Source organism: Pseudochaenichthys georgianus, chromosome 14 (genome assembly GCF_902827115.2).
Source record: "Pseudochaenichthys georgianus chromosome 14, fPseGeo1.2, whole genome shotgun sequence".
NCBI lineage: Eukaryota > Metazoa > Chordata > Actinopteri > Perciformes > Channichthyidae > Pseudochaenichthys > Pseudochaenichthys georgianus.
This window is the reverse complement of record NC_047516.1, coordinates 12,446,064-12,458,083: the sequence shown is the minus strand read 5'-3', so window position 1 is coordinate 12,458,083 and position 12,020 is coordinate 12,446,064. Positions and strand designations below refer to the sequence as shown.

The window sequence follows — 12,020 nt, the reverse complement described above, 5'->3', positions numbered from 1 at the left end:
GGTTATGATGTCAAATCTCCTTTTCTTCAGGCAAACAAGGTCATATAGCAATATCTTTAATAAGCAAAATATCTATATGACAACAAAAACCTCCCCAAACATATCAGCAACTAAGGAAGATAAACAATAGCATAAATAGTGTTGCCTTTAAATCCATATGCTAGCCTAATGAGGAAAGTGTGCCTATAAACATCTGTTTTGGGCAATGCAGGTTTTTCTGTTGTCACTAACAGCACCTCATTCAGTAGGATAGATTTCTTGCCCACAAATGAATATCAGATTTCAAATATTACAATTTGAAATTGCCCTGGGTCTATTCAGGATAACCAATACAATGAAGCATTAATAAAGTGAGGCCATAAATGCTGGGGTACTTTAGAATACCTTCCCAAGTACTCGTATAGCTTGTGATGAATACTAGGAACTAGGGGTGGGCGATATTGAAAAATATGTTATCACGATATTTTCAGGCAGTATCACGATAGACGATATATATCACGATATTTTTTCATGTCGGTTATTATGGTTATTTTTCAAGTTACTTAACAGTACAAGCACCTACAAGGTAACAGAAACTAAAACAAAAAGGAGTAACAGACCAAAATAGCATTTCAAGCTGGTTTTATTTCAGAAATGAAACCCTGAATGAACAAGTGAGCAGTGAACATCAATAAACATGAAAAGGAGGGTAAAACATAACTAAGTAAAACATAAAACATCAATGAGGAAAAGTCAGTGCCAAACAATTAAAATGTAAACTTTAGAGTAGACTTGAAGTGTAATAAAAGACTTTAGCATAACTGAAGGGAAAAACATAAAACGCCACAGCGTCAGTTATGTCTTTCCACCGTTTGCTAGTCTTTTCATAAGGAGCCCCTTTTTTTGGGAGCGTGTCAAACAACTCGGACTGAACGAAAGCAGAGGTGCGCTGACATTGTGAAATCGATCGGGCTTGATATATGGTGAAATAAAAATCAGTAGGTGAGGCTGGGGGAGCGGGAGGGGAAGAGGCTCTCCGTCCGCTGTCATAGCCCCCTGCGCCGCACACGGAGAGCCTCTTCCCCTCCCTTTTTTTTTTTGTTCAAATTTTTTTTTCAATTTTTTTTTTTTTTACCACGATAGGACGATATCTCTGAAAAAGCATATCGTGGAGACCTAATATCGTCACGACGATATATATCGTCATATCGCCCACCCCTACTAGGAACAGCAGGAATCACCTCAGTGGCAACAAATTGATGATAATTAAAATCAACAATTAAATGCTGCACATCTATGATCAGTTCTTAGTCCAGTTGTAATGCTCCTTTTATTGAGTTATTGAATTGTTGAGTCAAGACTTGTTTCCATGTATTTTCACTTTAATCTATTATGTCTTATTTATTCAGCTGTGACCACTACAATTAAGTACTTATGTAAATAGATTCTGAACTCCCCATCATCTTAGCTATCATTTCAATATTGAACTACTCCCACCATTTAAAGCACCATGTATGAGTGCTACAGAATATACAAATCACTTATTTGTATAAATATCTAATCTCAGGCATCCCTAACATTTTACCTGAGGGTGTAGAGTATCCGACCGTCATTCCAGATTCTAAGCATGCGATTGGGCGTGGTGATCCAGTGGGCATCAGCCTTCTTCGAGTTGCGGAAGAAAGTGTCAGGGATCCAGATCTTCCCCACCATGTTGCTGTTGAGACGCAGAACCTTCATCGTGCTGTTGAATTTCAACCTCCTGTCGTACCAGGTCTGAGCAAAAAAGATGTCGATGGTGTATTCCTGATGAAGGATAGAACACAGTTTTACCAGGATGTTGTGTTTAACTTTTAGCTTAGAAGCTGACCAGATTTTATGTTTTACTAGATGAAAGTTTCAGTTTGTCAGGAAATCCTTGCAAACAGTATTGTTTGCAACCAGTGCTGTCAATTATGTGGCTTTTGCAATGAGATCAAACCAAACTGTGGGCTGCCAAAACACGACTCTTTTTCTTTTTTCTTTTGGCAGTGGAAACTTAATAGTGGAACACATTTGCATGCACTATTTTCTCAGAAAAGATGGTTTCTATTCAGGCCAATACGTTCTTTTGTCCCTACTAGAGACTTCTGTTGAAAAAGACCATCTTAACGCCCTCAACCTGAACATTAAATGTTCATCCGGGCAATTAATAATTCCCCTTGTTTGGCTCAAATATTACCTAACCTCTTAACCTGCTGCCTTGGCAGCACTTTGTCCTGAGCTTGACAAAACCAGTTCCCTATTCAGCCCCTGAGAGCTGTGTTAGAACGCACATATGAGCGATGAAAAGAGGCAAGTGCCGTTGCATCAGTTGAAGAGCTAAGAGCAAATATGTGATGTGGTCTGATGTGAGAGGCAAAAGAGATGCTGTGAGAGGGGGTTATCAGTCTCTTATTTATTTTGTTATTTGGATGGTTGAACCCTTAGGTTCAAAGAGAAGTACAGCAGTCGAGAAAAAAAGAAATCTGAGGATTTGTGTGCAAGAGGGCATAGAGGCATTAACTTTCTGACAAAGCTTAGCCCAACAATAAAGCCTAAATCCATGCCAAAGAGCACTAAACGAGATTTGAAAAACAACATTTTCACCAGGCAACATTCCCATCCTTTGAACATCCTTTTTTGTACGGAGGAAAGGCAGACAGGTCAAATCCAATGATGAGAGAGAGATTGAATGCCTTAGGATCTTCATCTGGGCCCTGCTGAGTCGGATGAACATATTTCTTTCCCCTTCAACAATATATTCTCTCGGATCTTTCGCAAAGCCACACTTCTTTCAAAAAGCTAAACGCATCCAAGAAAAGCTAAGAACTCTGAGCTCTAGTGGCTAAAAGCATACATTTATTATTCTTTCTCTTCTTCAAATCTCTCCCACTCTTTCTCTCTGTTCATCTGTCCAATCCCTTCCCCCCTATCTAACATGAGTTGCAATTTCGCTTTAGTTCAAATAACTCTGCATGATTAAAAATAATGTTCATGCTTTGATGCTCTTTAGAAAATGTACCTACCACACTATATTTGTCACATCATAGTGGCCCGACCGCGCTTATGACATACGAAGGTGAAGCAATCAGTCATTATTTCAGTTCAGCGTGATGCCCTCGTCACACACACACACATACACACACACACACACACACACACACACACACACACGACACATTTTCTAACTGATCCCATTCCCATCAATGCTTCTCTTCCACCATCACAGTGACTGCAGATATTGCGAGTGGGTGTTTTAGCTAAGACTCAGTGAAATGGAACGCCACCACCATGTAGAGCAGACTGCTCCGCAGAATTACAATTGAAGAGGGTTCTCAGCGGGACGTGCCACAGAAAACAATGACACATAAAACAACCTCGAAGTGGGATTTGCAAGAGACTCTCATTTTGTAATCCTTTTTTCTCTCCACTCCCCTATCAGATGAACAATGATGTTATTCTTCACTGCAGGGTGACAGCTGTACATTCTATTATTATTCCTCAGTCTTCAAATATAGCAATAATTAGTTGTGTATTGTAACACACATAACACTGCTCATCACAAACATAATGTAGGGTCCTCCTACCTTTATGAACTTGTTGGCTGAAATTCAGCATTTCAAACCCTTCCAACTGTGCAATTATTGTTTGTATTAATAGAAATGTACTGATGTGTTTTTTTGGAATCTGCTATTGTACAAACAAGCAGTCCTCCCACTCATATTGGCTCAAACTGATCATCGGTTGAAAGAGTAATATAACAAAGAAACAGACTTGGCTAAGCAGACATAACAAGCTTCTTACATCTAACGGTACGTCCACACAGCAGCTTTTCAAAGATCTTGAAAATCTTGGAGCTGGTCGTGTCTGAAAGCTTGGGGATTTTTTGCGAGCAATGCGACCAACAACCAATCACATGAATCTCCCGCCCCCGACATACAAAGCAAAAAACCCCGGGGATTTTATGCGAGCAATATATATATATATATATATATATAAACTCCCCAAACAGGCGAAAACCTACCAGTTTCACCCACGGTCTCTGCCACCTCCCTCCATGCCTGGTTCCTCCGGTTTGTATCCCGTTAATAGTTCTGGTCGTAAAGAACCGGGTGATTTGCTACCGTAATATCTCGTTTGGAATATGAGGAAATTAACTGCGGTCTGGTTCTCCCTTCTTACACGCGGTTTGATTGGCTAGCGCTTCTACTGTCAGATGGAATATTCGTCTAAAGCTGCTGTGTGGACGTACTGTTAGACGAATCTTCCACCGCTTCTCTGCCCATTGACTTTGAATGGGGATGACGTCACTTTGCCTCGCTTTTCGCCGAACTGCATTGTGGGGGAGCGAAGCGAAGATTTCCAGGATTTCCAGGATTCAAAAGTTGAGCAATGTTCAACTTTTGAAGCTGATCAAACACGTTTATGAAAATCTGACAGTAGAAACGCTAGCCAATCAAACCGCGTGTAAGCAGGGAGAACCAGACCGCAGTTCCTTTCCTCATATTCCAAACGAGAAATTACAGCAGCAAATCACCCGGTTCTTTACAAACAGAACTATTAACGGGATACAAACCGGAGGAACCAGGCATGGAGGGAGGTGGCAGAGACAGTGGGTGAAACTGGTAGGTTTTCGCCTGTTTGGGGAGTTTATATATATATATTGCTCGCATAAAATCCCCGGGGTTTTTTGCTTTGTATGTCGGGGGCGGGAGATTCATGTGATTGGTTGTTGGTCGCGTTGCTCGCAAAAAATCCCCAAGTTGTCAGACACGCCCAGCTCCAAGATTTTCAAGATTTTTGAAAAGCTGCTGTGTGGACGTACCATAATGAGAAATGGTGTCAAGTTAACAAATTCTTACTAGGTTAATTTTAATGTTACTTCAACAGTTGTACAATATTAACACTTGTGTGAATTTGTTCATCATCAAGGTTAACCTATACACAACCTGATTTCCAACGTTACAAATAATAAATAACCAATGGTATGGTCATGTTAAAATTACTTAAATATTAGATAATAAAAAAAAGGTATCTGGACATAATAATTAAAGAACTGACTGTAATATAATAGTAATATAATATAAACAGTATTTCTGTTGGTGAACATATTGACTTTCCATCATTTCAATGTCTCACTCCTATCATAACAACAGATCTGTATCAAAAGAATAATCACAAACTGCAAAAAGAAAATGTAAGACACAATGAGCTTTAACAGGTGACGTGTCATATTGTCGCTGATGCAATTCTTGGCAACTAGAGAGTGCAAACATCTTGGGATTTGTCAATTCATGCAGCCATTTGCAAATATGCTGCTTTGAGATCTGGCCTGTGTGTTGAGCGACACAATTGCTCAACTGTTAATCAGGATGTTATAAGTGTCTGAAGCAACGCAGATGCAGAGGCCAGTGCAGTGGTTAAGTAGCAGATTGACACCTGCATTGTGTTGCAACACTACAAGGGCAGTGGGGCAACATAGTGATTAGATGGACCCACCAATCCAGCGTGACAGAAAGCATCTGCCCTGCTGAAGTGTGCTTGATCAAGACACTGCAACTCTACCAGAGAAGAGAGCTACTCTCCGGATCATTATACGCTCAGCTCCCTGAGGAAAGAGTTAGGCTGAACTCACATTTTTATAATACAGATAAACTCCTTTAGTTATACATGCCATGTCATCACATGTCATTATTGTCAACAATTACACAATCACATTACCTCCATATTTCAGTATTACTCACCATATTGATGGCATTTACCGGCCCGATGCTGTTGACAAACATGTCTGTGTGGATCACTGTTGGTTTGACTGCAAAAAAAGCACAGAAAATACATTTTAGAGATGATTTATCATACAGTTGCACAACAAGTTTCAGAAGTTTTGTCTTTCATCATTATCAGTGAACAAAAGAGTGACATGATAATGCCTTGAATACGGAGCTGCTGTAAAAACATCACTGCTCAGCTAGCTTTCAGTTTAATGCCATGTTAAAATCTAATATACAGCTATATGATTAAATCATCTAAAAGAAGGTTTGAATTATTGCAAGCTGTCTGCAGTAAGGTCAGTAAAATGCAATGTGTTATCATGGAAATGGACATCAATTTCACAATATGAAACATCATTCTAATTTTGCTACAGGCAAAAGCAACCAACTGATTTTAATCATTTTATATAACATATCAAGCCAATATTTTAATGCCAAATGTAAAAGTAAAACAAAACTGAAAATTGTTTTTTTTGGTTTAAGAAATAATGATGTTCTAACTGTCTCCTGTGATTGGCGGTTGAACTTTTCAATCCGTTGTTGCTGCCTGTGGCTACAGTATAACAAAGGTTGGAGGATTCATATTTTTATAATATCTGGCTCTATTCATGTAAGGTCCACTGTACAAGCTAATGACATTAGGTTCACCCGGACATAAACTTAAATTAAATTGTCCAACTTTAATTTGACCACCCCATTACATTATCATCATTCTACCACGTCTAGGATACATCAGATAGTGCTGATGAAATAGAAACCCTTGTTCTTTTGAGTGCAAGCAGACTACATCAGAGCCTACAGGGCCAACTTCATCTTCAAAAAGGCTTCCTGCCGACGTGAGAGAATCACACGCTATGTCTGTATTCAGGGCCTGACTCCCGTCACATTTACCACAGTACCTTTGTGCCTTCTGCTACATCCCATCCATCCCTTTCCTACTCTTCAATGCCTCAGGCCTGTGAGCACCTCTTGATAACAAATCAGTTACTGTCTGTTCTTACGGACCTGCTGAGACGCGCATTTAGGTTAGAAGTGCCCTGACATCTTGACAAAGATTGCAGGAAAGATTACAATTCTTAGCTCCCAAGAACACATATGTCAGATAACATTACAGCAGCAGTTACATCACAAACTGTTAAATGTTGCAAATGTATCTTTTCGTCATGTATTCACTGTCAAATGAATGCGCTGTCAGATGCTCTAGTCAGCCTTGATCAGTTATTTGCTGTGTAATGCGTATGTTTATGGATGACTGGAGTGGAGAGTAAGGTTGAGAGATAGCTATTAGTGTGTGTGAGAGATATACAGACGGAGTGAGTGCAGTTTTACATCCATTTTTCATGTCAGTCACAGGCAAACATACATAAATACATGCATTGCAACCCGTCCAAACTCACAAACACACACATGATATATCAGTGAGTGGCATGGAAAACGAGTGTATGTTATTGAGTTGACATACTAAGAATGTATGTGATGCAGAAACGATGTAACACTGGACTGGATTATTAGTACATCACATACTACAGTCATGGCATGAATAGGACACTAATTCGCAAAAAGACATGGCAAGTGGATGTCTTTCATAAATGCAATAACGAGTGACTAAGAAACATCTTTTTAAGAGGCCAGTGAACACAGTGGATGTGCTAAGATTTCTAACTTGCAGTAAGAGACAACATATTACATCCCAACATAACCACTACACATGAATATTGGTAATACCTGATCTAATTAACTCATATTGTCCAAATACTGCACCATGCATGAGTTATCTAGACCTATTAGTTAATATTTGTGAGTTATATGGAACATTTTCTTTTAAAAGGCACTGTCCTTCATCAGCACCATGTGTGTATTTTGATTTAAGAATACACGTTTTCTCTCTCTCTGTCCTATTTACTTCAGTGTTTATACATACAGTAGACTCTGTGGGCATTACAATTGAATGCGCATCACGATGGACTTTAAAGGGAGGCTGTGGCACAATCAGCAGTGGATCTAAATCCACAGCATTGCATCGCTGTGAGGAGTGGAGCAGCATCTTCACTTTGCTTCAGTATAGTTTGTTGATTGGTTGGTGGATCAGATGACAGTATAGCCAGCTAATTATAACCCCTCTGTAGCTGTGTTACTTGGCAGCAGCTGGAATACCAGCACTGAGTGAGCGAGAGTGTTTGAAGATGATGGTTAAGACGGTGGCAGCCAGCCGCCCAGCTTCTCGGCGGCTCTCTGGGCTGAAGACGCACCTCAAAGCACATCTGAGCTGCTCTTCAATGTATAGCACAAGCCCAATTCTAAAGACTTCAGTATAATGATGCTGCTCTTCATGAAATGTGTCACCTCATATGTAGCATTGTACATACTGGAGAGAACATGAGGGAAACATAAAAGCCAGTTTGAACATCCATGTTACTTGGCTGCTTTCATCTACATCATTTCAGTCAATTCATTAGTCATGTTTTAAAGCTGCATCCTGTCAATTCTCTGCAGTTGTTCATCTGTCTTGGTCCTTTGTCTCCCTACTTGTAAAGATTAGCCATGTTTACAATAGGCTAGCAATTGGGTAATTGTACCCTTGTGTTGCACTTGAGATGCTTTCTAATAATAATAATAATAATAATAATAATAATAATACATGGGACTTTTATAGCGCTTTTCATGAAACTCAAAGACGCTTTGAGAGAGAGTTAAGGAAAAAAAAGACAAGAGAAAAAAAAAAAAAAAAGATAACAAAGAAATACAAAAAGAGATAAACAAAACAGAAAATAGGGGGGGAGGGGGGTGGTCAGTGGTTGAATGCAGTGTTGAACAGGTGGGTTTTGAGTGATGTTTTGAATGCTGTGAGGGAGGAAGAATCTCTGATGGATTGGGGTAGTGAGTTCCAGAGGGTGGGTGCAGCAACGGAGAAGGCTCTGTCGCCCCAGGACTTGAGGTTGGTCCGGGTGGGGAGGGACAGGAGGTTGGCAGTAGCAGAGCGGAGGGAGAGAGTGGGAGTGTGTCTGTGGAGGAGGTCAGTCAGGTAGGATGGGGCCAGGTTATGGAGGGCTTTGTATGTCATCAGGAGGATCTTGTACTGAATTCTCTGGGGGATGGGGAGCCAGTGGAGCTTGATGAGGATGGGTGTAATATGGTCACGGATTCGGGTGTGGGTGAGTAGACGGGCGGCGGAGTTCTGGATATATTGAAGTTTTTTGAGGATTTTTGCAGGTGAACCGTAGAGGAGGCTGTTGCAATAGTCCAGATGGGAGTTGATGAAGGCGTGGATGAGGGTTTCGGCAGCAGTGGGAGAGAGGGATGGACGTAGACGGGCGATGTTTTTGAGGTGGAAGAAGGCTGTCTTTGTGATCTGTTTGATGTATTTGTTGTAGGAGAGGGTTTGGTCAAATATGATGCCTAGGTTCCGGATGTGAGGTGAGGTTTGAACTGGGAAGCCGTCTATGTTGAGGGTGAAGTTATGGATAGGTGTGGTGAGCTTGTTTTGTCCAATGATTATTATTTCATTTTTATCGCAGTTGAGTTTCAGGAAGTTAAGTTGCAGCCAGGATTTTATTTCAGTGATGCAGTTTGTCAGGATGGAGTGGGTAGCAGTGGAGATGGACTTGGTGGAGATGAGAAGCTGGACGTCGTCGGCAAAGCAGTGGAATTGAAGTCCATGACGGCGGATTATGTGACCAAGGGGAAGCAGGTAAAGGATGAAGAGGAGGGGGCCGAGAACTGAACCTTGAGGGACACCTTGGGGGAGAGGAGTGGTGGGGGATTTGCAGTTATTGATGTAGATGAACTGGTTTCTGTCAGAGAGGTATGAAGTGAACCAAGAGAGGGCAGTGCCGGTGATGTTGAAGGTGGTTTCAAGACGGGTGAGGAGGATGGAGTGATTGATGGTGTCGAAGGCAGCGCTGAGGTCAAGGAGGATGAGGATGTGGAGGTTACCAGCATCGGAGGAGAGGAGAAGGTCATTTGTAATTTTGAGGAGTGTGGTTTCGGTACTGTGGTTTGAGCGGAATCCGGATTGAAAAGTTTCATAGAGGTTATTGGCAGAAAGATGATGCTTAAGTTGTGACGCGACAGCGCGTTCCAGAACTTTTGACAGAAAGGGTAGGTTTGAGATTGGTCTGAAGTTATTAGGGTTGTCAGGGTTTAGTCCGGGTTTTTTCAGAATAGGGGTGATAGCAGCTATTTTGAGGGACGGTGGGATGGTGCCAGAAGACAGGGAGGAGTTTATTTCTGTAGTGATGAGTGAAGAGAGAGTAGGAAGGCAGGCCTTAACAAAGCTGGAGGGAATGGGGTCCAGGGTGCAGGTGGCAGTTTTCATTCCTGTGAGGAGATCAGAGAGGTCAGTAGGGGAGACAGGGGATAACTGGGATAGGGGTTGGCAGGATAAGGGGGGGCAGGTGGCTTGAGGGAGAGCTGGTGTGGTAGTGGTTAAGCTGCTGTAAATGTTGTCTATTTTGCTTTGAAAAAATGTGAGAAAAGAGCTGCATTTGTCTACTGTGAATGACTGAGTGGTCGTGTCCAGGGGGCTGAGGAGTTTGTTTATTGTGGAGAAGAGTGTTTTGGGGTTTCCGGAGCCAGAGTGGATTAACTGATAGTAGTTTGGACTACCTATGTTGCAAATGTATTATCTTTTCAATGTACACACGGCATCTATTGCACGTCTGTCCGTCCTGGGAGAGGGATCGCTCCTCTGTTGCTCTCCCTGAGGTTTCTCCCATTTTTCCCTTTAAACTGTGGGTTTTCTTCGGAAGTTTTTCCTTGTACGATGTGAGGGTCTAAGGACAGAGGGTGTCGTATTGTCATACTGATATTCTGTACACACTGTGAAGACCACTGAGACAAAGGTAACATTTGTGATATTGGGCTATATAAATAAACATTGATTGATTGATTGATTGATTGATTGATTGATTGATTGATTGATTGATTGATTGATTGATTGATTGATTGATTGATTGATAGGTGGTGCGGGCATGGGAGAGGGCATCTTTATATTGCTGTAGGTGGTCTTTGTAGGTTTGAGAATGAATTGTGAGACCTGTTTTATTGCGGAGTCTTTCAAGTTGCCGGGCACGGGTTTTCATCAGACGGAGTTTAGGGGTGAACCAGGGAGCAGAGTGGGTGAAGGAAACTGTTTTGGTTTTTATGGGTGCAAGTTGGTCAAGGCAGGAGGACAGAATGTTGTTGTAGTAGTCAGTGAGATCAGAGGGGCTATGGAGGTCCACAAAAGGAGTGGTGGATATTTTTTCAGAGAGGGAGGATGAGAGTGAGGTATTAAGCTTAATTTACGGAAGTTGATTTTGCGTTTTTGCTTTGGTGGTGGGGTGGGAATGTTGATGGTCATGGTGATGCTAAGTGGTCGGAGAGGAAGAGGTCTGAGCCAGACAGATGGTGAAGGTTTAGTCCAGTCGAGCAAACAAGATCCAGAATGTGGCCACGGTTATGGGTCGGAAAGTTGACATGTTGAATGAGGTTGAAGCAGTTAAGCATGTCCGTGAAGTCTGTAGTTATTGTAGAATCAGTGGAGTCCATGTGGATGTTGAAATCACCAAGTAGGAGGACTGAGGTGGAGAAAGAACAGAGCTGGGTCAGACATTCAGAGAAATCAGAGAGGAATGATGGGTTTGGTTTGGGAGGGCGGTAGACAACTGCCAGGACCGACTGTGTGTGACCAGAGAGTTTAAAAGCCAGGTGTTCAAATGAAGGAGCAGATGAGATGGGGATGAGGCTGGTTTTAATGTCCTGTCGGTGTATTACGGCAATTCCACCACCTCGGCCCTCCGAGCGTGGCTTATTTATGAGTATCCATTGGGTGTAGTGAGGTTGAGTGAGAGATAATCCAGAGGTTGTTGCCAGGTTTCTGTCAGACAGAGAAAGTCCAGTTCATTGTCCAGAATGAATTCGTTGAGAATGTGGCTTTGTTGAGGGACCGGGTATTAAACAGAGTGAGCTTCATATTGCTTTGTGTGGTGAGGATTGACTCAGGTGTCATTGCCAGGGCTTGCAGACTGGGGGCGCGCACGTCTGTATTGTTGTGATGATGTAGTCGAAAGGTGGGTGTGCGCTCAGCTGACCAGAGTACGGGGATGGAGTGACCTGTGTGAAAGTAAACAAACTTGCGACCGGAGCTTCTATGGATGTATCTGGTTCGTTTTAGAAGTTCGTGGTTTTTGATGGCAGAGATGCATAACGGTGTGCAATGGTTGTTGAGTTGTAGAAGTCTCGCAGCGGAGTACCTCAATGCCATGCCAG

The 12,020-nt window shown here is 41.9% G+C and overlaps 1 protein-coding gene across 2 annotated transcripts in view; it reads right to left on the bottom strand.

Moving 5' to 3' along the window:
- gabrg2 (gamma-aminobutyric acid type A receptor subunit gamma2) overlaps window positions 1–12,020 on the bottom strand; it is a 74,757-nt gene that overhangs the window by 40,934 nt on the left and 21,803 nt on the right. For both annotated transcript variants that reach the window (XM_034099424.1, XM_034099425.2), the window contains exons 3-4: window positions 5,745–5,812; window positions 1,565–1,785 (exon numbers count right to left, since the gene is read on the bottom strand). In XM_034099424.1, the coding sequence (XP_033955315.1) occupies window positions 1,565–1,785; window positions 5,745–5,812 (289 nt within the window). The remainder of the gene's footprint in view (window positions 1–1,564; window positions 1,786–5,744; window positions 5,813–12,020) is intronic.